The 27,429-nt window shown below is 40.0% G+C and overlaps 1 protein-coding gene across 7 annotated transcripts in view; it reads left to right on the top strand.

The window, feature by feature from the left end:
* The window catches only part of gulp1a (GULP PTB domain containing engulfment adaptor 1a), a 300,705-nt gene that overhangs the window by 261,271 nt on the left and 12,005 nt on the right, over positions 1-27,429 (top strand). For 4 of the 7 annotated variants that reach the window (XM_034186209.1, XM_034186208.1, XM_034186207.1 and 1 more), the window contains 7 exons: positions 2,166-2,227; positions 10,848-10,919; positions 18,019-18,117; positions 18,196-18,333; positions 20,451-20,567; positions 26,615-26,701; positions 27,073-27,303. In XM_034186209.1, coding sequence (XP_034042100.1) covers positions 2,177-2,227; positions 10,848-10,919; positions 18,019-18,117; positions 18,196-18,333; positions 20,451-20,567; positions 26,615-26,701; positions 27,073-27,303 — 795 coding nt within the window. In that variant the 5' untranslated portion in view covers positions 2,166-2,176. The remainder of the gene's footprint in view (positions 1-2,165; positions 2,228-10,847; positions 10,920-18,018; positions 18,118-18,195; positions 18,334-20,450; positions 20,568-26,614; positions 26,702-27,072; positions 27,304-27,429) is intronic. The other 3 variants (XM_034186210.1, XM_034186212.1, XM_034186211.1) reach the window with 2 other exon arrangements.

The following is a 27,429-nucleotide window of genomic DNA, read 5'->3' as shown; positions in this document are numbered from 1 at the left end:
ATTATTTCCTGTTCATTCTACCTATGTTTGCATACATGATTTAAATGGAGTCCAACATTAACTTTCTGTAGGCAAAATTATATTTATTGTTTCCTGTATATGAAATTTTACAAAATTTTAGAATATATATATATTTTTATTTAGAGGCAATTTGCACATACACCATGAACATTATGTGAATGTTCGCAAACACACTGAACATTAAGCATACATTCTATGAACATTTGATTGATTTTTGCAAATGCTTGCTTACATGTTTGTCTAATGTTCTCTTCCATGCAAACATTAGACAAACATCACAAACATTATATGAATGTTTTCAAACTTGCTGAACAGTAAATGAACATTCTCAGTTGTAAAATAAACCAAATGTCTGAATGTATCTTCAGATACAGATACAGAAGGACCTGGATTAATGTCAGTTTTTCATGGTGACTTTTTTTTTTTTCAGCTCGGGTCACAGCAGAGATTCTATTTTCAGCTGCTCCCGTCCACAGCTCTGTGGCCACAGAACGCGCTGACTCTCTACTGTTTGTGATTTGATATGAAGAAGATGCAGTATATATTTCTTATTACTTTAATTATTGGTTTAAAATTGCAAAACTATGACCATAAGCTTGAAATACGATTGAATTTGTACATTTTCAGCAACATTTCAGTTAATTTTTCAGAAATTCTGTGCTGGGCACCACAGCCAATTCGACCCAGAGAGCCGGGCGGAAATTTGCAGTACCGGCCAGGGCCACCCGGTGCCACCCACCATGGCTAGAACCCTGGTCTCTGGTGTACAGTCAAGTCCATAAGTAACTTGACAGTGCCACAATTTGTAGAATTTTGCCTTTGTACACCATCACCTTAGAGATAAAATGGAAAAATCAGAATGTACTTGCACTACAGACTTTTACCTTTTAATTTCTTGTATTCTTCTAGATACTTGGTGAATTCATTTAGGAATTTTTATACACAGTTCCTCCAATTTCAGAGCCCATAGTTTGACAAACTACATAACAGATTCTATTTATTTATTTATTTTTAATTGCAGCTTTTACAGCCAGTTAATTTAGTTAGATACAGTAAGTCCAGGGATGTTTAAATGAACATTTCCAAGTCACTGAATATGTCTTGGACTTCATGTCGACCAGTCATACGTAAGGAAAAACAAAGAGTATGGTACTGTATGGAAAATGTGCTTGAAGTAGCAGTGAGTCCTGTATGACTGGTTTCAATTCATGTTCACACTACCTGTCTTTGTCCTTGGACAGGACACTTTAGCTGCAGTGCCTCAGTTCACCCAGCTGTAAGTAGTTGCTGGTCCTCAGGAACTAACCTCCATCGGATTGACCTCCCATCCACGGGGTGTGGTAGAGTCTCATTCGCTTCACACTACCGAATGTGGGAATAAGCACCAATGGGCCTCAGGTCCTATGAATAACTTAGTTTTTCTTTCCAAAACCCAAGGACAGTTTTTCCACAAAATTTATTTGGAATCTAACCTCCACTTTTTGAGTTATCTTATCCACAAACAAATACAAATAGGAGCAGTCAAATAACCTCCATTTCCCTCCAGCGTGTAGCGGGGGGATAAAACCAGTTTGATTTTCAAGGAGACCATACATGTTTGACAGCTGTACAGCTCTGTATTAAGAAATTGAAACCAACAACTTTCAAAAAAACAGGAAAAACAAGGCTTTTGTTTGTATGGTTGCTCATTGCTGCTCTTGCTGACATTCTGCCTGTGTTGATGTTATTAATGGAAACTGCTGGCTGTCATTTATTTGATCATTCTGCAGCATTGTGGTTGCTGACAACAGTCTGTACTTTATAAAGACGTTACACATTTTGTAACAGAACACGATGTGTTTTTGACAGCTGGAATGCACACAATGCAACAATGTACAACAAAAATGATTAATACTGCATCAGTAGTTTTCTGAAGTAGCTCACTGACATCATGTTGCTGTTGCTCATTTCATGGCCAATCCAGTTTTAAATACTTTTAACATTGTTCTTGTTATATTAATGTAATGTGTGCACATTTTGTAACATTAATTCCTCACAAGGCCTGTGTAAGATTTAATCACTGGTACAGCTGATTTTATCTCTGCCGTGCCTCACTGAACAAGACTATTGACTGAGACTGAGTTAAGTGCTTTGTATCATTCCAGATAAAACATGGATGCACACCCCAGATGCACTCGCCAAGCACTACATAGCCTACAATGCCAAGGTATGTATCACCATTAGATCTACTGTTGTAAGATGTGTGCATTGTGTGAGTGTAATTCATCACAAATGGGCCCAAGAGACATTTTGCTGTTGTGTTGGTTAGCCAATTTTATTGTGAAAGGAACAGTCAAAAATCAGCAAGAAATAAAGATAATAATAGCATACTATATTGTTACAAACTACCACACTGTTATTATGAGGTACTTGTATCACCTCAGGTTTCTTTGTGAGAGAACATACTCCTTACGTTTTTAAATGGGTTAGATATAGTTTAATAGTTTAACTGTTTAATTAGTAATTTATTTATTAATTTATGCTCTAAACATTCTATTTGTTTTTCATTCATGCACGTCACAGCTCTGTCCTGACATGGATTACTTGTGAAGTGGCACTTTCACTTTTGACTGGAAACATGGCTTCTAGCAAACAGTCTTTTTCAAATATTCAACAGGCATCTTAGAGCCTGGCTGACTCACTTCATGTCAGACTCGTTGTTTGCTTCATTTCAGCACAGCGTTGCTCCCCTGTGAGGTGAATAATCTGTCAGCGTTCATCCTTGACTTCACAAAGGTTATTGAACTCAGGTGGAGCCCTAAAGTGCCCTGTTTTGCAAAACTGTTGATGCTCCGGTATGCAGCATGTAGAAGCTGGAAGAACTGACACATAGTTCTCTAAAATCAAAGGGTATTGTCAATCCCCATATTGTCTGCATATTTTCAGCATCCACTGATGAGCTGCCTAACTAAATTAGCTGAGGAAATGCTGAGCGTATGCTTGACTTGTTCTCCTAGCTTTAAAGTGCAGCGAACTGTTCAGCTGAGCTGTCAGTTAACTATGAGCTTTTTGCTGGTTATTGCAAAGTGGGAACTTGTTTCGCCCCAGAAACCTTGGTCTTCAATGATTCATCAGTCTGTGACATCTTGTACTGAGCAGTTTGATAACCACCACCATAGTACTATGCAAGAAGAATTAAGTCCTATATAACCCCTGAGGCCCATTGGTGCCAGTACTTATGCCATAGCGTGAAGCAGAGAGTCTACGATTCCTCCCTGGAGTCAAGTGATTTGCAATGTGTCAAAAAGAAGATTATCGGGAACTAGAAGGATGGAAATTATGACACAAAGAGACAAGATAATCTGATAAGTAATGAGTGTTTGTCTTGTTGGTATGGCTAATGAGTGGATTGACATGCAGTCAGTGGACTTTGGATGGTTGAAGGAGAAGCATCTGTGTTCAACGTTTTTCAGAAACAGTCAACCTAAGAGACGTTCCTGGGATTATATGGAATATTTCATCATGGCATTAGGGGTGTAATGTTACTTTCATGTGCCACATGACATGAGAAGCAATTTCATGGCAGATGCTGCCTAGCAGGGATCTTGCATTCAAAGACGGCCGCATCTAATGATGACGGCCGCATCTAACACATGAAAGTGTAAGACGCACCATTACTGTTTTTATTATAACCTCCTCTTTCATATAAAATGCTGACACTGTTTATATATATATATATATATATATATATATATATATATGTAAAGGTTATGTACTGCAGTTTACATACATTCTCACCATCCTAAATGAAAATACTGCGCTTCAGTTTGATATACTGTTAAAATATTTTGTTATTACAGGAAATAACAGCAGCTGCAATTGCAAGTGTAATTCTGTAAATAAAAACGTAAAAAATGTGCAAAGGAAAAATGTGCAAATAGAAAATAATATAAATTTTACAGTTCAGCTGCTCATTTGCTTTCACTCAGGGTTGCCACAGCAGAGCTGAGGTGGATCTGCGTATTAATTTTGCACAAATTTTGTGCTGAATGCCCTTCCTGATACAACTCCACATTACATGCAAAAATGAGCACGGGTGTGGTTTGAACCAGGAACCTTCTGCACTGAAACTAAGTGCACTAACAAACTGGCCACCACCCCTGCATAGTATAAAACCGTTCCAATTTGCAAAACATTGTATGGATAGCCTTGAACCAGGGAACACTTCCTAATGTTAGTAAAATACAGCTCAAAAGGACTTTCCTCAGATAATTTCAAGACTTTATTTGAAGAAATTGTAACTGAATTTTCACTTGTTCCACTGGCAGATATATTGTTTTAACTTATTACCGGGTGCTTTGACTTAGAACAAGTAAGATTACTTCCAGTGGAACAAGTTAAATGCACTTATTAAGACTGTTGACATAACATCTATGAGTTAGCTGAAGAAACTTATTTTGAATTATATTTTTATTATTAGTATGTGTTACTGTGTTTTACAAATAACACAGCACCTTAACAATTATAAGTCAACAACCCTGTTTTGTCTCAAATATGATTCAAATCAAGATGTTTTCTAGACTCTTTCACTAACAAATAAGTCTTTAAAGATGGATTATTTAAAGACATGTTGCACCAAAATCATAACAATTTAGATTTAGGCTGTTAGTGACCATCCATTGATCCACCGGGATTACTTTGTGCATTTCCGTGACCGGTTTCAAAGTATGCGGCATGAGCAACAAAGAGCTACGAAGATGTCCAAAAACAAAGTACTCATGAGTAATCAGGTGTTTCTGATAAGTGACGTCGCAACTAGAAGCATCACAACGTGCACTTCAGTGGAATGTACCTGATAATGTTAAGAACTGAGGCACAGATTAATTCCAAAGTTGGCATAAGTGTAATGTCATGTTATGACGACTCCTTTTTAAGTGATAACTGTTAATTTAGATGGAGTCACAGTAAAAGCTGTGGCTCCAAGAAGGTTGATGTGCACCTGCAGCCATAAACACAGCCTGTCAATAACCATCTTTGCTCCAGGTTCAGCTTTGTGCACAATTAATTATGAGTGTTGTTATCAATAAAATCTAAAACAAAATACATCTGCTGCCAGTGGAGAATGAGTGTCTTATCAGCTGCACAGCACGTGTGCACACAGCAAGCTTCGCAGCACACGTACACACACATTCCAGCACCAAATTTACACTTTCTCACAGTAAAAAAAAAAGAAAAAGAAATCTAGCCACACTCACCATCGTGATGTGGATTAATTTCCAAATGTAAACTTCACGCGACCAAAGAAACGTGTGTGCGCATGTGAGATCACTGGCTGCAGCTCTGCCTCTCTCTCTCTCAATCTTGGCACATAAAATAATGTTCATGAACTCCTGGAAATGATGTATTCTGACTTTTTCCAGTGTAAAAAAATCCATCTCCATGTCCAGTCTGTTAAAAACAGAGATGTCCCGCGTCCATGTGCACAGCTTCAGTAAACTAGCATCCACACAAACAACGCCTCACTTTAGGCTCCAAAATCCGACACTCTGAAAAAGTTAAGAGTTTCAGGGTAATGCGTGTCATCTGCTTTCTGTAAATCCGAGCCATCACATTCGAACAGCAGCTCAGAAGCTTCATTTTTTGGATGGAGCAGGTTAGTTTCCCTCTGTCTGTCAGTCATTGGGATGTTTCTGTTTTGCTTGTAAGTGCGTCAAACACTGAAAAATGCCAAGGATTGCCAAGTGAAACGTTTTCCGGAAATGCTTCTGCTAATGCTCAGAGTGAGAGGAATAAAATACATCAGCGATCACTAATTATTAGCACATGGGTGCAGAAACACCTACAATCATGAGTACTTTTATGTTGTCTTACTAACTGGGACGTTAAAAAATGTGAGACATGTCCTTTAAAAATAACTCTTCATATCTTACCGAAATATTACTTCAGCAATTGTGTCACATTAAATGCAGGTTAGATACTCTGACTAGAAACAAAACAGATCAAATTTGATTGTACAAATATAGTTTTTTTTGCAGTGCACAGTATGCAGATTTGAAAAGTGTCCCATAAAATCAATAACACTTTGAGTCTGTAGGAGCAAGTTGTGTATTGATGATGAGCTGAAGTTCATAAATCACCTCCCTCCTCATTTTGACGAATCAAGTGTGAAATGACATTGACGTCTTTGTGTTTCAGTGTGTGTTTTTCTTTTATTTGTTTTTCTGGAGTACGCAGTCACTGAAACCTACAAGTGCAAATTCTCACTATGGGGAATTAGAGGTGGGAGAGGTTCAGGCTTGCTGCATGCACCAGTAGATGGATGAGTCTCTGAGCTTGATTTGCCAAGTGAAACCTCCCCAGTCGCAGCCCAGAATGCACTGGTCAGAAACAAGTTTTAGTCCATTCTATTCTGCGCTGCCGTCAGCACCATCTCACTTGAAAAGTAGCCACTCTGGCATGCGTCCTCAAGCATCCAGAGTACATTTGTTATATTGGTGCACCATGATGACAGTTTCATATCAAGTCTGCAGCTGCTTTCTGCTTCAGTTGGGAAGTGGTGTTTGTTGTTGTTCTCCCTATTTTGCAAATAAAACTATCAAGGTGACAGCTCCATGTGGATAGTTATAGTTATCTGCAGTGCAGTTTTTGTTATATTAAGCTGTTCTTTAACTAATAAAAATAATAATACTTGTGATAAATAGTCATGGAGAGTGGGGTAAAGAGGTGAAGAAGAGAGTGCAGGCAGGGTGGAGTGGGTGGAGAAAGGTGGCAGGAGTGATTTGCGACCGAAGAATAACAGCAAGAGTGAAGGGGAAAGTTTACAAGACAGTAGTGAGACCAGCTATGTTGTACGGCTTAGAGACGGTGGCACTAACAAAAAGACAGGAGGCAGAGCTGGAGGTGGCAGAGCTGAAGATGTTGAGATTCTCTTTGGAGTAACAAGAATGGACAAGATTACGAATGAACATATCAGAGGGACAGCTCAGGTGGGACGGTTTGGAGACAAAGTGAGAGAAGCGCAATTGAGATGGTTTGGACATGTGTAGAGGAGGGACCCAGGGTATATAGGGAGAATGATGCTGACAATGGAGCCACCAGGCAGGAGGAGAAGAGGGAGGCCAAAGAGGAGATTTATGGATGTGTTGAAGGAGGACATGCAGGTGGTTGGTGTGACAGAGGAAGATACAGAGGACAGGGTGAGATGGAAACGATTGATCTGCTGTGGCGACCCCTAATGGGAACAGCCGAAAGGCAAAGAAGAAGAAGTGATAAATAGTCATCATTACTGAGGAAAGTGACACACATGAGCCACTTCAAGTTTGGACCTGGATGCCACTGTGTAGTGGATGTCCAGGGCACATCCCAGGGCATATGGCTCAACCAACTGAACCATCTAAGATGATGCACAGCCACTGAGAATCTTATAATTCATTAACAAAGTTTTAAAGTCTGCCCTCAGATGAGCAGGGAGCCAATGTGAGGTACTGGCTGTCTGCCATTAGCTGCTCAATAAAGTGAATGACTAACACACACATACTCCCCATATGACTGTCAAAATTTGAATTTATTGTCTTGGCTGAGTTCAGTTAATCTAAAACAAAAGGTGTGTCGTATGGCATCAACATAATCTGCTGTAAAAATACACGCAGGAACACATTAAAAAAAAAACTTCCACAGAGCCAACAAACGTCTGTCAGTAGCCAACATATTGCAGGTTTTCTCCAAGCTAACATACAATGTTTTTGTTGCTTGTGCTCATCTCACAGGCACCTAAATGTTTTGTAGAAGAGAAGGTCCGCTGGGAGACCTCGTTAATTTGTTTTCACAGCCTTTGGGTCTTTCACAAGTGTTTATGAGGTCTGATATTGGAACAGCCACCATGCATTAAGCTCAAGAGGCCCTGAAGCAGGTTGTGTGGCTGGAAGCAGCGTGGGTGCATAATGATCAGGCACAAAGCTAAATGGCTCCATCTGTTGGAGAAGCAGTTTTATATACACACACACGTGTGTGTGAGTATATCACATCTTAATTTACCTTCATTGGTTCAACTTGATGTGTGTGTGTGTGTGTGTGTGTGTGTGTGTGTGTGTGTGTGTGTGTGTGTGTGTGTGTGTGTGTGTGTGTGTGGTGTGTGTGTGTGTGTGTGTGTGTGTGTGTGTAAGTTCTTTCTTGTCCATTTTTGTTCTCCCTCACAATCATAATACATGGTTGTCACACTTCAGAAACATGAGGTGTTTAAAGGGAGACTGAAAGTGAACAACGGACATGAAAGCTTCGATTTTTGTCATCAGACAAAAAAAGAAGGCAGCTGCATTTTGTACATTTTTTTTTCTGTGGTCTTTGTGTGCATGTGTACTATTATATTGGTTTGGAGAAGTTGCTCATTCCGGTAAAGAACAAGACAGAGCAAATCTTGGTGTCAAACCTGACATGTCTGACACCGAGTCATGCAAATGATTTCATCATGAATCATTAATTCCATTTTACTGGTGTCTGTGTGGTCTAGATATTGCTTCTGTCCAAAATAGAAGCAGATTATACATGACTAACACACAATTCTTCTGACATATTGGCTCAAAACTATTTGATTCAATCAGTTATGACCTTGACTTTTATCTTTTAAGGTCACCCAACATCCATAGTCATGTGACTGATAGAAAGGTGATATTTAACTTAATATTAGTGTTTAATAGTAACCATAGATATGTCTTGGGGTGAATTAGCCATTCCAAATAATCCCTCTATATAAGCAATGGGTCCAGTTTTGACCTTGCACTACAATCTTGACATTGAACTGATTTTTCTCAGATTAAATCACTTTGTTCTTGGCTGACCTTCAGTCATCCCACCAACTTGAATGAAACTTCTTGAGAGTTAATTTGCTCACAAATGGATGTATGGATCAGTCCAGCATCTGCAGTGATGTGGTTGCTGTGTCGGACCATCGTTTTGAAGGGGGAGCTAAGTAGGGGGGCGGAGCTCTCGATTTGCTGATCGATCTGCGTTCCAGTCCTCGCCTATGGTCGTGAGATTTGGCTCATGACCGAGGGAGCAAGATCGCGGGTGCAGGCGGCCGGGATGAGTTTCCTCCGCGGGGTGGCTGGGCGCTCCCTTAGAGATAGGGTGAGGAGCTCGGTCACTCGGGAGGAGCTCGGAGTCGAGCCACTGCTCCTCCATGTCGAAAGGAGTCAGTTGAGGTGGCTCGGGCATCTTTTCCGGATGCCCCCGGACGCCTCGCTGGAGAGGTGTTCCGGGCACGTCCCGTTGGGAGGAGGCCCCGGGGAAGACCCAGGACACACTGGAGGGACTCGGCTGGCTTGGGAACGCCTTGGGGTTCCCCCGGAGGGGCTGGGGGAGATGTGTGTGGATCGGGAGGTCTGGGCGGCTTTGCTTGAGCTGCTGCCCCCGCGACCCAACTCCAGATAAAGTGGAAGAAAATGGATGGATGGATGGATGGATGGATGGATGGATGGATGGATGTACAGACACACAGGTCCAAAAGCAACACCCCACATGTCCTACTGGACATGGGTGTAATAATTCAGATTACAGAATCAAATAGAAAAAAAGTAGTTTGTGTTTTATTGCCTTTTAATGTTTTCTTTTGGGACTTGGACGTGAATGTCAGGGAGTTGTACTTGGATTCAGAAGCTAGGGTCCCAGAGTAATGAAGTGGACTCCACTACAACACTTATTGTATGATCCAAGATGACTTTCGTATGTTTGAGTCCTAATGCTGGGTTTATGAAACAATGGTCACTGTGGTAAACAAAGCACTTCTTTAGGGCCCCTTCACACATAGTGTGAAGTTTGGTCGAAGCAGGAAATGTGTGCAAAACATGTAAAATCATCCCTGCCTCGAACGCCTCTTACACTTGTTGCTACAACTATTTGCACACACCAGTGGCTGAAACACAGAGTGCGCTGTGCGAACCCATCGACCCCTCTCACAGCAGATGTTGGCCAAATTCCAGCTGACACGCACAAACATCTAACACTGCTCATTTGGCACTTAGAAAATGTGTGGCCATTCACACTCTTGGGACAGCAGTCTGCAGACAATCATTGTCATGCTGGCAGTGAATTTTGTTTAAGTCTAAATTTGTCTTGGTGTGTGTGCTGAACTGATAGGAGGTGCGTCCGCCCACTGATGCGGCTGTGGAGAACTGTCATTCTGGACATCACAGCTGGACAACATGTACTGTTTGGACGGACATTTTTGTTGATTTCAGGCATTTTCCCCGCACTGTTTACAGGCTGGTGACAGTAGCTCAGTGGTAAAGTTTCAGGCTAGCAATCAGTAAAGTGCAAGTATGAATCCTGTGGGTGGTATGTTTTCTTTTTTTTATTCCACATAAGGAGCACGATATGGGTTCCACAAGTACCAGCTGGTTTTTTGCTTTAATTTATTCCTCTTATTTTATTTATTTATTATTTATTCCACATCAGCGGCGCGATGTGGTTCCACAGGTACCAGCTAGTTTTTTTTTTATCTTTTATTTATTCCACATCAGCAGTGCAATGTGTTTCCACAGGTACCAGATGGTTTTTATCTTTTATTTATTCCACATCAGCGGCCCGATGTGGTGCATCTCACACTGTGTTCCTGCTTGAAAGCCACATCACGTGCATGAACCCTTGCACCGGGATCGTGCACGCCTGCCCGTCTATTTCGTGGTGCGCTAATTTGAATTATTTTGTGCTGTTTCACTGTATTTGACCAAACTTTGCACTATGTGTGAAGGGGCCTTTATCTTTAACAGCTTTGCAAATAAAACATGCTGATACACAGTATGGTCTTTGTATCCCCATCACATCATTGATATATGCACTTTGTTCTTTTGCAGTTCCTTGGAAACACAGAGGTTGAAGCACCAAAAGGCACAGAGGTTGTAAAGGATGCAGTCAGAAAACTAAAGGTAAGGCCAGGGCTCAAGTTCACCCACGCATGAGTGAAACTAAGGGACAAAAGAGTGCTGTTCTTGCAGCTGTTTCTATGATACACCATGTTTGGACTTGAAATGCTGCATGACAAATGGTTTCCTTCCTCATCGATGACCAGCAAGGTGCCCTTGGACTATTTTTGCTTAGACTGTGACTGTCCATAAGTGCTGCACAAGCAGAGTGTTGCTTTGAGCTCAGTCAGTGCAGGTATAAAATCAATAAAAAATATATTCATTTCCAAGAAAATGAATTGTACACAGTAAAATCACCACTGTAAAGCTAACACTGACAATGTTACATTAACACTGCCAGTGTACATATGGTCCTACTCTGGCCAGAGTGGGACCATGTGTTCACTGTCAGTGTTAATTTAACCCTGGTGATTTTACTGTGTAGTAAACCCTCATTTCCATTGAGGGTTAATGACAATATTAAATGTTACTAAAGAGTTCATTAGTTTAAAGAGATATGTGAGACAGACAAAGATGATCTGAACAATCAAAGGTACTTTTCTTTCATCTAAGTGTTATGTTAAAGAATAAATCATGTTTAGGCGATATTTGGGGGGTGATGAGTTACTCTTATCAATAGTTTTGCGTAGTTTTAATAAAGCACAACTAAAGATTTTGGATCTCCAACACTCACACAGTCACTACACTGCCAACCGAGTTGGCAATTTGTCACCATGCATGAGTGTGTGTGTGTACAAATCTCATATAGCTGGTCCATAATTGGGTGGTGTGCAGCCACACAAGCAGTGAACACGCTTGCATCTCAACAAGAAGATCCCTATTTCAAGCCCACCTGTGCCCCATTGTCCTGGTTCATCTAGAGTTGTATCATGAAGGGCATCTGCTGTAAAAGCTGTGTCAAGTCAACATGTGGATCCATACTGGAGCCGCTGGGTTGACCCTGAGCAGAATGTAAGAATTAAAATGAAATTAGTTGTGGCAACATGCAAAGATCAGTTTACTAACTTCATTGTTGACCTGAATGATGATATCGACTGGCACTGGCCAGTTTGAGAATTTGGTAGTTTTATAACCTTCTGTAAAGATACTGCACCACATGTTATTATACTTTGTTAAACAACTCCACAGAAACAATATTTCTTTGTTGATGTGCACATTCTTTTCCCTTCTCTCTCTCTCTCTCTCTCTCGCGCCACATACCTGCATTTTGTGTCTTATGAAAACTGTTGTTTTTTAATTATTTATTGTGTTAATGATAACATGGCCTCAAGGTGCAAAACACTGGATTTGTGAGAAATAATTAAAAGCAAAATGTGAGAGAACAGCTATTTGTGTCACACTTTTGAAAAGGAAAAAGTTCACTTGCTGTGCCATGGGCAGGAACCATTGTTCATTGGCAGATTTGAGGACTCTTTTACCATTAAAATGTAATGCATTTTTTAACAGCTTGCTGAATGTCTTGCATTTTGTTATGAATTCAGACCACAGTGAGTGACAGAGGAAATAGTGACTTATGTTAGCTTGCTAATTACCCATTTTATGTGCATCATTAGCAAGACGAGTGTGTGTGTGTGTGTGTGTGTGTGTGTGTGTGTGTGTGTGTGTGTGTGTGTGTGTGTGTGTGTGTGTGTGTGTGTGTGTGTGTGTGTGTGTGTGTGTGTGTGTGTGTGTGTGTGTGTGTTTCACTAATTGGTTGGTTCATTTAATTCCAAGCCATCATTACTTTGATTTCACAGTCATGTTGAGGACTTGAGTCTCTAAAGTTCTGTAAAACAACGGAGACACGCCAAAACTAGTGACGGGTTGACAAAATGTCATGATCTTGTAGGTCTTATATTGGTCTCAGTCTGGTGTAAATGGCGCATTATCAACTATGAGCATTTGTTGTTTTTCTTTTCATTTTATAGTATTTGTCATGCAATAGTAATTTGGTATGTTTGTCCTCACAGGAAATTGTATTCACTATTTTCTGTAATTATTTAAAAGATTAATCAATAATGCAAACAGTTTGTTTAGCTTCACATCCTTATGTTTTCTTTTGCAACAACCTTTTTTTCATCATCACAAAAGGAAAAAGGTTTTACAGAATTTTAGAGACTCAAGTCCTCAACATGACTGTCATTTTTCCAAACAGCTCTTGAGCCATATTTTGTGTGGTTCTTTGCCCAGACAACTGTCTTTTCTCACAGCTTGTTGGTTATGTGGCTCTGCTCACTGCCCACTGGCTTCTCCTCCATCTCTTCCTGCCAAGACTTGAATTTGTGAGGCCGCTTGTAGGGGAGGCTTGTTTTCCCAGGCCCATAACTCTTGTTACACTGCATTTGATCTCCAAAGGCTGCTTGGAGAACAAAGTGGCATGGATAGTAGCCCAGATATAACAGGTTGAATCAGTCAAAGATCACGCATAGAAAAAATGTTTTGCAAAAATAAAAATAAAGAAATGCTGAAAGTCATCTCTGTGCTTTAGCACAGAGTATTACCAGCCTCAAAACATATTATTTTCTGTGTCTTGCTAAAGGAAGATAAATGAGCCTGTGTCAGTCAGCTCTTCAAATAAATCTCTTAAATTAGTCAGGCAAAACGTGAGGCTTGATCACAACATCATTTTCATGTCAGCAAGAAAGTGTTATGAAGTTAAGATATGTTAGATACAGTGCATCTGGAAAGTACTCACAGCACTTTAATTTTTCTACATTGTGTTATGTTATTTTGTTATTCCAAAATGGATGAAATTCTTTTTTTTCCTCAATCTTCTACACAAAATACACCATATTGACAATATGAAAAAGGGTTGTTTTTTGTTTGTTTGTTTGTTTGTTTGTTTTGCTTTGTTTTGTTTACATTTTTGCAAATTAATTAAAAATAAAAAGAACTAAGAAATCACATGTACATAAGTCATCACAGCCTTTGCCATTAAGCTCAAAATTGAGCTCAGGTGCATCCTGTTTCCACTGATCATCCTTGATGTTTCTACAGCTTAATTGGAGTCCATGTCAAGTAAATTCAGATGATTGGACATGATTTGGAAAGACACACACCTGTGTATATATAACGTCCCACAATTGACAGTGCATGTCAGAGCACAAAACAGCATGAAGTCAAAGGAATTGTCCACAGAGACAGGATTGTCTCATGACACAAATCTGGGGAAGGGTACAGAGACATTCCCACTGCTTTGAAGGTCCCAATGAGCAAAGTGGCCTCCATAATCCACAAATGGAAGAAGTTTGGATCCACCAGGACTCTTCCAAGAGTTGACCGCCTGTCTAACTGAGGGATTGAGGGCAAAGGGCCTTAGTCAGGGAGGTGACCAATAGCTGTCTGCTAGAGCTCCAGCATTCCTCTGTGGAGAGAGGAGAACCTTCCAGAAAGACAACCATCTCTTCAGCAATCCACCAATCAGGCCTGTATGGTAGAGTGGCCAGATGGAAGCCACTCCTTCGTAAAAGGCACAAAGCAGGCCACCCGGAATTTGTCAAAAGGCACCTGAAGGACTCTCAGTTCATGAGAAACAAAATTCTCTGGTCTGATTAGACAAAGATTGAAGTCTTTGGTGTGAATGCCAGGCGTCATGTTTGGAGGAAATCAGGGACTGTCCCTACAGTGAATTATGGTGTTGGCAGCATCATGAAGTGGGGATGTTTTTCAGTGGCAGGAACTGGGAGACTTGTCAGGATTGAGGGAAAGATGAATGCAGCAATGTACAAAGACATCCTGGATGAAAACCTGCTCCAGAGTGCTCTTGACCTCAGACTGTGGCGACAGCTCATCTTTCAGCAGGACAATGACTTTAAGCACACAGCCAAGATATCAAAGGAGTGGCTTCAGAACAACTCTGTGAATGTCCTTGAGTTGGCCAGCCAGAGCCCAGACCTGAATCTGATTGAACATCTCTGGAGAGAGCTGAAAATGGCTGTGCATGACATTCAACATCCAACCTGATGGAGCTTGAGTTGTGCTGTAAATTGGAATGGACAAAACTGCCCAAAAATAAGTGTGTCAAGCTTGTAGCATCACATTCAAGATGATTTGAGGCTGTAATTGCTGCCAAAGGTGGATCAACAAAGTACTGAGCAAAGGGTGTGAATACTTACATACATGTAATTTCTTAGTTTTTTTTATTTTTCATAAATTTGAAAAATAAAAAAAAGACTATTTCATGTTGTCATTATGGGGTGTTGTGAGTAGAATTCTGGGGGGAAAGTGAAGCGCTGTGAATACTTTCCAGGTGCACGGTACATTATTAAAATCCACGAATATTATTCATTCCCCAGTACAAATGTCAGAGGACAAATAATGCTGTCTTCACATCACAGCGAACACTTTGCCTGTGAGTATACCACAAAGCAAGATCAACATACCCACACTTTCTTTACAAAAGCAGGTTAGACAAATCTGTAAGGGGTGATCATAGCTAAGACTATGACAGTGTTTTTTACAGTATCAGGACATTTCCCCCCTCGGTCATTTCTCCCCAGGCCCTTTTTCTCCTCCAGTCTTTCTGACCTCCGATAACTGCTCCAGGTGTCTTTACCATTTGGCACACTGTGTGTGTACCATCGGGTGCAGGCGGAAGGGCTCCAGGAGAGATATGCTGTTGACGCCGAGCCCTCCTTTCCAAGCAGGCTGTTGTAAAAGACCAGGGGGAACAGGGCAGGGGGGGTGGGGGGATGACCGGGGAAAAGAACAGGGGAGAAAAGGGCTGGGAGGAAACGACCTAGGGGGAAATGTCTGGGGGGATGACCGGGGGGAAATTCCCTAGAACCGGTTTTTACAAGCCCAATTCCAATGAATTTGGGATGTTGTGTAAAATGTAAACAAAAATACAATGATTTGCAAATCCTCTTCAACCTATATTCAATTGAATACACCACAAAGACAAGATATTTAATGTTCAAACTGATAAACTTTATTGTTTTTGTGCAAATATTTGCTCATTTTGAAATGAATGCCTTTAACATGTTTCAAAAAAGTTGGGACAGTGGTATATTTACTACTGTGTTACATCACCTTTCCTTCTAACATCACTCAATAAGCATTTGGGAACTGAGGACACAAATTGTTGAAGCTTTGTAGGTGGAATGCTTTCCCATTCTTGCTTATTGTATGACTTGAGTTGTTCAACAGTCCGGGTCTCTATTGTGGTATTTTGCGCTTCATAATGCGCCACACATTTTCAGTGGGTGACAGGTCTGGACTGCAGGGAGGCCAGTCTAGTACCCGCACTCTTTTACTATGAAGCCACACTGTTGTAACACGTGCAGAATATGGCTTGGCATTGTCTTGCTGAAATAAGCAGGGACGTCCCTGAAAAAGACGTTGCTTGGATGGCAGCATGTGTTGCTCCAAAACCTGGATGTACCTTTCAGCATTGATGGTGCCATCACAGATGTGTAAGTTGCCCATGCCATGGGCATTAACACACTTCCATACCATCACAAATGCTGGCTTTGAATTTTGCGCTGGTAACAATCTAGATCGTCTTTTTCCTCTTTTGTCTGGAGGACATGACGTCAATGATTTCTAAAAACAATTTGAAATGTGGACTCATCAGACCACAGCACACTTTTCCACTTTGCGTCTGTCCATTTCAAATCAGCTCGGGCCCAGAGAAGGTGGCTTTGTTTCTGGATGTTGTTGATGTATGGCTTTCACTTTGCATGGTAGAGATTTAACTTGCACTTGTAGATGTAGCGACGAACTGTGCTAATTGACAGTGGTTTTCTGAAGTGTTCCTGAGTCCACGCAGTAAGATCCTTTACACAATGATGTTGGTTTTTAATGCACTGCCACCTGAAGGATCGAAGGTCACAGGGATTCAATGTTGGCTTTCGGCCTTGCCGCTTACATGTAGAAAGTTCTCCAGATTCTCTGAATCTTCTGATTATATTATGGACTGTAGATGACTGAATCCCTAAATTCCTTGCAATTGAATGTTGGACTATTTTTTCATGCAGTTGTTCACAAAGTGGTGATCCTCACCCCATCTTTGCTTGTGAATGGCTGAGCCTTTTGGGAATGATCCTTTTATACCCAATCATGACACTCACAATTAGTGTCCTCAGTTCCCAAATGCTTATTGAGTGTTGTGAGAAGGAAAGGAGGTGTAACACAATGGTAAATATACCACTGTCCCAACTTTTTTGAAACGTGTTGCGGGCATCCATTTCAAAATGAGCAAATATTTGCACAAAAACAATAAAGTCTATCAGTTTGACGATTAAATATCTTGTCTTTGTGGTGTATTCAACTGAATATAGGTTGAAGAGGATTTGCACATCATTGTATAAAGTTTTTATTCACATTTTACACAACGTCCCAACTTCATTGGAATTGGGGTTGTACATTCATTTTGTTTTTTCAACCCTGGCTTTCTGCTTCAGGGTCTGTGTGCACTCACATTATATATGGCTTTAGCACATCATTTGACTATTCTTCTGCAAAGTCAGTGTGTATACTATTAATTGTATTAATTGTTTATATGAAAATTTGTCATTTAGAATTTGTAATATATTTATATAATCTTTCAATGCACTTTAAGTGTCTCCCGTAGTCAGAGTGCTTAAATTTCTATGCAGTAGATTAAAAAAAAATTGACTTTCTCTTTTTAGACTTGATTTGATTAATTTGGTAAAGTTCATTTTGCAAAATTTAATTTCTACATATACACGTGTGTATTGCAAGGATTTCTCAAAAAATGTTTAAAAACCTTTCCACAGTGAACCTCATCGACAAGAACAAGATTCTACGTGGCAAAAATAGTATAAAACATATATAGAAAAAATAGTAACAAGTCACAGTAGAAGTGCTATATTACGAAATAATTACTTAACAATAGAGTTACTGTTTTCCTCATTTAAAAATTACAGGTTAAAATATGCATGAGTTTCTTCTTAAACATCTGTTTTTAGTGATAATTTAAATTGATGCACATGCAGATTTGTTTACAAGTGTAACATGAAGACTGTGGAATACTTTACAACATGTATATGGAAAGAAAAAGTGTCACTGACTCAACTAAAGTGATTACAGAGATAATCATTTTAAATTAGTTTTTACTCATGGATATATGTGACTGATTTGTACCTCCTTTAACTGTCAGTTTCAAAGGCATATCAAGAAGTCAGAGGGTCAGAAGATCCCCAAAGTGGAATTGCAGATTTCAATTTATGGGGTGAAGATCTTAGATCCTAAGACAAAAGTGAGTGTGTTGAAAACATTCTAAATTTAAAGTGGTGTTCAAATCTGTAAATAATTTTTGTGTTTTGCTTTTTTTCAGGATGTACAGCATAACTGCCAGTTACACAGGATATCCTTCTGTGCAGATGATAAAACTGATAAAAGGATATTTACGTTCATCTGCAAAGACTCTGAGTCCAACAAACACCTGTGCTACGTGTTTGACAGTGAAAAATGTGTATGTGTCCTCGCTTTGATATTTCCAGCATTGTGATAAGTCCCTCACCAAAGAAATGAATGAAAAAATACTATTTTGCTGTAATTAATCATTATGTACATCACTTACTGTTAATTGCTGTAAGCATTATATTCCACAGTGTTAAGCTCTCATTCTCACTTTCACAGACATGCATCCCGGACAGACACGTGTTTAAATATGACAAACCAGTGTCTGAAGGTCCTGGTTACCGATGAATGTGATCTATCACATTCAGCGCTTATCTATAAAGTTGATAGATTTCTGTAATTTAATTAGTTAAAGTTTGAGACTGCACTCTGTGTTGTTACTTTCAAACACCAGCATGCAAGAGACAGGCAAAAGGGAGGCAGCACAGTTTGCACAGATCACATGTCAAAATGTTCGTAAATCTCTCTAAAAAGAAAGATACTTTTTCTCAATACAGTGTTGCTTGCAATGAAGTTACTCCATGACTATAACAAATTCTGTCAAAATCATCCGTTTTTGTAACACTTAACCCATCAGAAGCATTTTTGTGTTTGTTACTAGGTCAGAAGTGGCAAAATAGGTGGATCAGCTTTTATATTTCAGTCTATCCACTATTTATTCAAAATGCCAGAGTGAAATATTAAGATGACACTAGACTTTCATCCCAAGTATGAAAGGACCTAAAGTTGCATGTGCAATCAGGTTCCTACCTTAAGTGCTTAAAATACAGTTTGGGTTATTTATTATGTCAGGGAAATATAGAGATTATATGACTAGTCGTAATAGTCGACTACAGCTAGCTAATATGTGACCATTTTTAAGGGTTAATAATTCATGTAACCCTTAAAAGAATAGACCTGCTGGAGCTGCCACCACTCCCTCCATTCAGCGAAGAAAGTGTGTGAACCTTGGCAGGTGACTTAGCTCAAACGGGTAGTCTATGCCTAGTAAATGAATGCAGTTATTGTCTTCATGCTAATGCCATTTGGTTTTGTTTCTTTCATTTCATGCTTGGTTACTATGACATTCACTGTCAAAAGTAATACGTTATATCAAGACATATGTGTGTCTTTCCAAATCATGTCCAATCAACTGAATTTATCCCAGGTGGACTTCACTTAAACTGTAAAAACATCTTAAGGATCATCAGTGGACACAGGATGTACCTGAGCTTATGTACATGTGATTTGTTTGTTTGTTTTATTTTATTTGTAATTTGCAAAACTCTCAAAAAAACCTTTTGTACATTGTCATTATGGTGTATTGTGTGTAGAATTTTGAGGAAAAAAATTTCATTCATTTTCAGTAAGACTGTAAAAATATGTGGATGTACTGTATATAGTTTCATAAAGGAAACAAATAAGGGACAAGACACTTTGCATTGTCTGCATTGTCCTAGTTGACACAGCTGTAAATGGGTACCAGTCTTAGTGAGTGAAGTAACCTGAATCAGACTGACATCACTTCTCTGGGAAGTTGTCAACTCTGTTTGGCTGCATGCTACATTGTCTGTGGATCAACAAAGACCCGACAGACCTCAAGACTTGTTTAGGACTTAACATTTTCTCTTGAATTTTGATTTGAAAGTTCTGAATAATCTTTAATTTCCTCTGGCAAATTAAGAAGACCATGGCTTGGCCATTAATATGTTGTGACAATGTGTCTGGCATTACAACAAAATTATCAAAGGTGGAATCCATTCTGTCCTTTCTTCCATGTGGGTTGTGTTGTCTGTAACACCTCCTAGTGGCAACTTTCACAGCCATGTCAGGTAGTAATATCATAATATGTGATATTTATGCCCGCTGGTAAATACTGGGGCAGTTAGCAGTAAAATAACTACTGCAAACCTTTTGTTAATCACACCGCATGATTCATTTTAAAATTCTCCTTCCCCAAATTTCTTTGTGTTAAAAAGAAACAACATCAAATGTAGGAAGACCAACTGCAAAATTAACTGTACATGCCTTTCAATCACTAGTTTGTCACTGCACTTCTTTTGTAAATCCCAACAGGAGTTGTATTTTTTGTTTTAAGTTAAAAGAGGATTTTAGGCTTGTGCAATCTGTCACTAAATGTGGCACTTGGGCTTATTTTTGCAAATGATGAATGTGTCTGTTGTGCTGCAGGCAGAAGAGATAACCCTAACGATCGGTCAGGCCTTTGACTTGGCTTACAAAAAGTTCCTGGAGTCTGGAGGTAAAGATGTGGAAACAAGGAAACAGATTGGGAGCCTACAGAAAAGAGTATGTCTGCAGCTTGCTTCTTCTCACACAGAACTTCAGTTATTTATGCAAAACCGTTCTGGCACAGTGACAGCTTCATTATTTAATATCGAGCTGTTTGTATTGATTATTTTAAATCATCCATTGAAGGCAAAATTAAGCTGCCGACGAAAATGTCACAAATGTTGTCCCCAGTCCAACCTGTAATTGTTTAATTATGCTTCAGCTGTGTCACATTTAGGGAATAACCCTATTGTGTCTGATGATGATGACATTCATGCTGGTTATACGGTCACAAATTCACGTATAAAAGGGATATTTGCGACCGTAAAATTGCATGAATGTCCGCAAATCATCACACACAAAGGGGTTATTCCCATTCTAATCCAATTCCATCATTTGCATAGTTTATTTTTCTGTAGGTAATTCGGTAGGCGAGTCCTACCATCGAGGCAGTGTCACTCCAACAGCGGTCAGGGCGTGGAGTAATCCATCATATGTGAAAATCCATCAAATGTGAAACAGTAATTCTGTATCAGAAGCCACATCAATACTTTCGTATGGTAGCTTAAATTCACCCATTTTAGCATAGTCGTCGGTACCCGACTTTCTCTCGCTCTCAGCTAACAGTGCCATTATGACATCTGCGTAGCAGCGTGCGCGGCCGGTCAGGGCACAGAGTAATACATCCGAATGTGAAAAGGTTGAATATTTTGCCACGTTACCCTGATATTATACGGTCTGAAATCTCACACGTTTAACCAATCAGATTTGCGGAAAAAATGTAGTTGGATTAGAATTCTGATTGTCTTTTAAAAAATTGTTTAATTAAGTTGTTGAACTTTTCTAGATCTCTGAATTTTGACTTGGCCCTGTGTGGTGGATAAACACAACTTAAACTGCAGTTATTTTTCAAACAGCAGTTCAAGACATTATTTTGTGTGTAATTCCATAAGCTACTGAAAGTTGTTTTCTACATAAGATAAAAAAGCTAAATAGGGCACAGTAGAGTGAATAACTACAGAATTACTATTTCAATGACCTGACTAAATTGATACGACCACTTCACTGACCGACTAGTGGAAGACTAAGCTCAAAAAACTTTGTGCACTGCAGTATTCCACATGGCCCTCTGTGTGTGTTTCCTTGGATATCTCAGGAGCTGCTTGTGTTGTAAAGTTTACTGTCAAATTATCTAACAACATGCAAGCTTCTCTAGGCCAGGTTCCCAAAGTGGGTGGTGTGGAGGTATTGGAGGATGGTAGTGTTGGAGGGGGTTAAGGCAACTTGATGAGGCATTGTTTATTGCTGTAGCATTTTATATTTCTTCGACTGCATCGCTTTTTATGATGAGCAAGGCAACCAGGACAGCTAAAATACTGAACAAAATATTGATTTAATATTTTTTATAGTTCTTTATATTTTTGACTGTGTTTTGGTGATTGTTGAACAGCTTTGGGCTGGAAACCATCAGCTGTATCTGGCAACACTGATGATGCATGCTTGAGCACTGCTCTGTCAGGTTTGCTTAGCAGGGATGGTTGGAGACAAATGCAGGACTCAACACAGTAGCTCAAGTTCAAGAAAGCATTTACTGAATTAATCAGTGGGGTTTGGTACACTAAGAGGCAGTCCAAAAACAGCAAACAGATCCAAATCATCAGCAAGTAGCATGGAAGAGAAAAACAGGCAGAAGGTCAAAACACACGTGGAAGCAGGACAAAAATAATACAAGAACAGAGCTAGAAGTGGTGGCACAAGGCACAATGATCAGGCAAACAACAGTGCAACCAGAGAAGCTTAAGTACACCAAGTAGTGCTACAGATTGGGAACACCTGCGGAAAGAACCGGAACTGGGTGTGGCCTAGACAGAGTGTGACACCCCCTCACCAAGCACAAAGCGAGACAGACAAGAGAAATAGGGAAAAGAGAGCCCAAGCAGGAAACACCCAGCAAGAGAAGTCACCACTACCGCACACACCAAGCCATCCCCAAAACAGACTATAATGCAAGAACTACACAGAAAAGCATAGAACCCAAACCAAGACATTACCGAAAACCAGATAACGCACCCAATACATGACATGCTCGTATAATGCAGACAAGTAAAAAATGTCCCTTTTAATAGTTTCACTGTAAATGTGATTCATCACTTTATTTATTTGTTTGTTTCCAATAAGAAGTTGACATTTTACATTAATTACAATGTTGAAATTAAATTCTAGTGGAATTTGGAAACAAAAGACAAGTATGTGTGTGTGTGTGGGGGGGGGGGGATATTTTTATCGACAAAAGTGGGGCTCTGCAGAATAAATTTGGGGACCACTGCTCATGTTGTAGTTATGCTTTGTAAAAAACTTAAATGTTACCATGGTAGTGGCCAAAGACAACAAAATTCATTCATGACTAAAGGGCACATTTTGAGCTCAAATGAACCAGAGACCTAAAGTTTCCAATTTCCGCTTATGCTGAAATTTTCTTGAAAATAACAACAAACCCATAGTTTAATTTTTGGACCCAAAGAAGTCACTCATTTCTACATTACATAAACAGCATACCAAAAGAATCAACAATCAATACAGAGTCAATCAATACCCCGATGATTCCACTTGCTGAGCAAGGAGTATTTATGATTGTATTGAACCAATATTTATGTTTCAAAGAATTTGTGGACTCACCTCTCAGATGTTTCTCTGTTTATGGTGAAAGTTGTTGGGTCCTCGGTTTTTGAGATTGAAAGAGAATCATTTATGGAGTCATGAGGTTGCTGTAATGTGTGATGCTGATATAGTACCTTTGCAAGAAATTAAAGGTCCAAGATTCTTGGGTCCACTTTAGGTAGGGTTCTTACTGTATATTTGTGGATGCTGCCAAATGTAATGTCTTCTGTACTGTGTCTCTTTGGAGGATCCTTGTGTTGCATTGGAAAGATTTTGTGTCAAACAAATGCTTAGGCCTCACTCACAACCCACCGTATGTGCTGCTATGGGCAGTCTACGGGGGAAGAAAATAGCAAACCTGTGCTTGAGATGTGCACATCAGGTTTGCTTGTGTGCAGCACTGTGGAAGGTCACAGACTGCCCATGGAGCATTGGAGAAAGGAAAAGGAGGACACTGCCATCCAACCCCCCCCCCCCCACACACACACACACACTAACCCACATTTAACTTACATAGATGGCAGGGCGCACGTTTCATTTTGGTGTTGTAGGTTGATGGCACATTTTTCTACCCCATGGTAAATCTGCATTTCAAAAGCACATTATACACCACTTCACAACAAATAAAATTGAGTGCAACAATTTCAAACTGCACAACATGCAAAAAAGGACTTTTGGTGGAGAGAAGAGGCAATCAATTAAGCACAGGTGTTGTGGGTAACTCTGTGTTGGGGTTTTAGTTGTTTTAGTCTCCTGTGTCCTCTTTGTTAGTCTCTGTTTCTCACATCTGTTTCCAGCTCCTATCAGCTCTTACTGTATCTCCTGTCTGCTCCCATCTCTTTATGTTCTCATAATATTATGATGATTTTATGATGCAAGATAAGAAGCTGGGAAGCTTCTTATCTTGCATCAGTTGTTTCCTGTTTTATTATTCCCAGCTTCTTCCCTGCATCAACTGTTTTCTGCTCTATCATTCCCTGCATCTCCCAGCTTCTTATCTGGTATCACTTCTTAGGTTTTTCATTATTCTCTGATGTGTAGTTGTCTTCAGTTTCAAGCAATATCTTGATCTGCTGCCATCTGGTGTTCCCTTTTATTATATACAGTTTCATATAGCGTCTGAATGTTTGCTACCCTCTCGTGTCTTCTTAGATCCCTTACACATCCTTAGCCCCTGATTGATTTCACCTGTTTGGGTCTGCACCTGCAACAGATGAGGCTGGCTGTATATGTATATAGTGACTCCTGCTTGTCTTTAGTTGGGAGTCCATTGCATTATTGCATGCTGGAATATATGTTGTACATTGTTGGTTGATGTTTTCATTTCCTGTTGCCGCTTTTGGTAGTGCACATTGTACTGGTTTTCCTTCATGTCTGGGCTGTTCTGCATCCTGGGGTTCTACTCACCCTAAGTCCTGGTTCCAGTTTAGCCACAATAACCCCGAACCTTAACAACAGGCAATAAACAAACAAAAGCAACTGCAAATGAAATTCATCCGACCAATCAATCACCATTGCAAAAAGTAAACCATGGAGAGTCTCGTGACACACAGGGTTTTGTTTAGTTGTGTTTTTCTTGTTTTTTTTTTTTTTTTTTTTTTTTTTAAGACCGAAGGTGTGATCAGACGTAAGTGTTGGAGCGCTGCGTCATAATACAGTACAGACCTACAGTGAGTGTTTTCACTCTTTCAGGACCTTGGACAGAGAGGTGCAACCTTGAGGCTTCTATCAAAATGATGTCATGTCCACACAAGCTATTTTTATTGTTGTAATATTGAATGATTTTCTCAAAGAAAGCTATGGAAAAAAAATGTATGCACTGTGCATACAACATTAGGGCTGACAGTGCACTACTCCCCACACCTCATGCGAATGAGGCATACAGCCTGTTCTTGAGAAATACTGTGGCCGTAGTCCCAAAACGTCCCCCAGATTCCTGCAGCAAGACTGCAAGCTAGCACTCCGTGCAACACATGTGCAGCAGGTTGTGAGCGAGGCCTTAGGGAGACTAGGGTAATGTGGACTATTTGCATCATGATGTGGCCATGTGAGGCATAACCCTGCATGATTCATCATGCAGATTTTGGAGTACTGAGGGTACCAGTAACTGGAAAAAGTCAAAGGGAAGCCTGAATATCATATGCATGCAACAGATACATGGTTGCTTTCAGGAGGTGGGGATGAACTGGTTGCATCAAGGTTGTATCTTGTATTGAACCTTGAATTAAAGCTGTATTCGCACAACCAGAAAAAAAGTGACACAAATCTGAGGATTTGCCAAATCTGTTTTATTTATTTGTCTGGATGGTTTGCACATGTTCATCACTGACATGTTATGATGTAAGCATTCACAGTGCAGCAACATCAACAGAGATCAAAAATAAACCTCGGCACAGATATGCAAATTGCCAAAATCTTACATAAAATGAAATAAATAATTCATCAAATTGTACATCTTCTCACGTTAAAAAAAACAACAAAAACAAACATCCAATCTGTGTCAAACACAGGAAAATCATACTGAGAATCTCCACAAAAATTTCATTGAAAACCATTTTGTTCATAACTAAGGGGCTCACATTGCAAGGTTTACAATCCTGTCTTCTTCTCCATAGAGCTGTATATTAATGCATCCACTGGGTGGCACCATTTATTCAATTAAAAACAATAAACAATCCTGTCAACAGAGCTGTATTTCCCTGTAGTGAAATAAAGCTCTAATGGGATAACAAACAAAAAACTTTTTTAAAGCTTGCCACACAAATGTTAACAAAAATCCACCACTGCATTTATCTGACTTTTATTAATTTTCCCATTTTTCAATGATAACAACATCAAAAGACTGTCACCTGCGATAAAATAACACACATTGGAACTTGGGGGCAGCACGGTGGATTAGTGGTTAGCACTGTTGGGTTTGAGTCCTGCCTGTGGCCTTTCTGTGTGGAGTTTGCATGTTCTCCCCGTGTTTGTGTGAGTTCTCTCAGGGTGTTCCCACATCCAAAGACACGCAGGATAGGTGGATTGGAAACTTTAAATTGTCGGTAGGTGTGCGTGCAGGTGTGAATGTGTTTGTCTGTCTGTATGTGGCCCTGCAACAGACTGGCATCCTGTCTGGGGTGTATCCTGCCTCATGCTCTATGACTGCTGGGATAGGCTCCGGCCCCCCACAACTCTTAATTGGACTAAGCGGTTGAAGATGAGTGAGTGTGTGGAACTTGGGAGGAGTGCACATGTAGGAAAGTCTGTGCAGCTTCTGTTACCCATAATTCCTTGCATTGGGATTTTAACATGGACAAATGTAAAATGAGATTGTTGTGAATTTTTTTTTTCCCTTGATATTTTGTTTACTGTTTATGTTTTAATATCAGGACTCATGTTACTCCACTGCACCTGTTTCCATGCAGATTCAAGAACTGGAAACGGAAAACTGTGAGCTGAAGAAACAGCTTCAGGATCTTGAAGAACAGTTGATGATCGCTCATGTACCACCTGTAAGGACAAGCCACACTCAAAGCCCCCTGATGTCAGCAAAAAGAAAAAGGAAAAAAATCAACATGTTGGCTCAAAACATTAAAATAACAGTGTGCACTAATTCTGTGGGACAGACATTTCTCAAAATATATTTTGGCAGATGGCGAACAACTGTAAAGTCAAATTGCACAGCAAACAAATGTGTTTAAGAGAAAAATAAGGCTGGGGACGGGAATAACTGAGTCTGAAGAAAAGCATTTACACAGCTGATTAGATGACAAAGATTGTGAAGCATTTAGCGTTGAATTGGAGCAAATTTGAGACAATGTAGAAGCAGTTCTCCAGTGGTATAAGCCTGATATTGTCATTTGTGCCTGCCGTCTTTTCTCAGCCGCTGCACATAAACTCAGCTAATGAAGCGTACTTGCTGCAGAGGCCCTCCTCTCTCTTCTGGTGGCACAACTTCACATCGCTCTCCTGTCTGGAAATCTCCTCTGTTACACTCACTCCTATGAGCTCACCAGAGTCGAACTTCTCTGCCGGCCTACTAACTCCTCCACCTGCCAAACCTGCTGTCCTTCCTCCTAAACCTGTCGAGGGATGCAGCATCCCGCGGCCTCGTGTAAACACCCTATGCTTCTCTCTTTCTGCTTAGTTCTTGGAGATATTTTCAGCCTTTTCTCTTTTTGCACAGGAACAGCTGTCATTGTCTTTACAGGAAACACTAAGAACCGGACTTTTTACTATT

The sequence above is a fragment of the Thalassophryne amazonica genome, chromosome 14 (genome assembly GCF_902500255.1).
Source record: "Thalassophryne amazonica chromosome 14, fThaAma1.1, whole genome shotgun sequence".
Taxonomy (NCBI): domain Eukaryota; kingdom Metazoa; phylum Chordata; class Actinopteri; order Batrachoidiformes; family Batrachoididae; genus Thalassophryne; species Thalassophryne amazonica.
The sequence above is the reverse complement of the archived record's forward strand: the minus strand, read 5'-3'. Positions and strand labels throughout refer to the sequence as shown.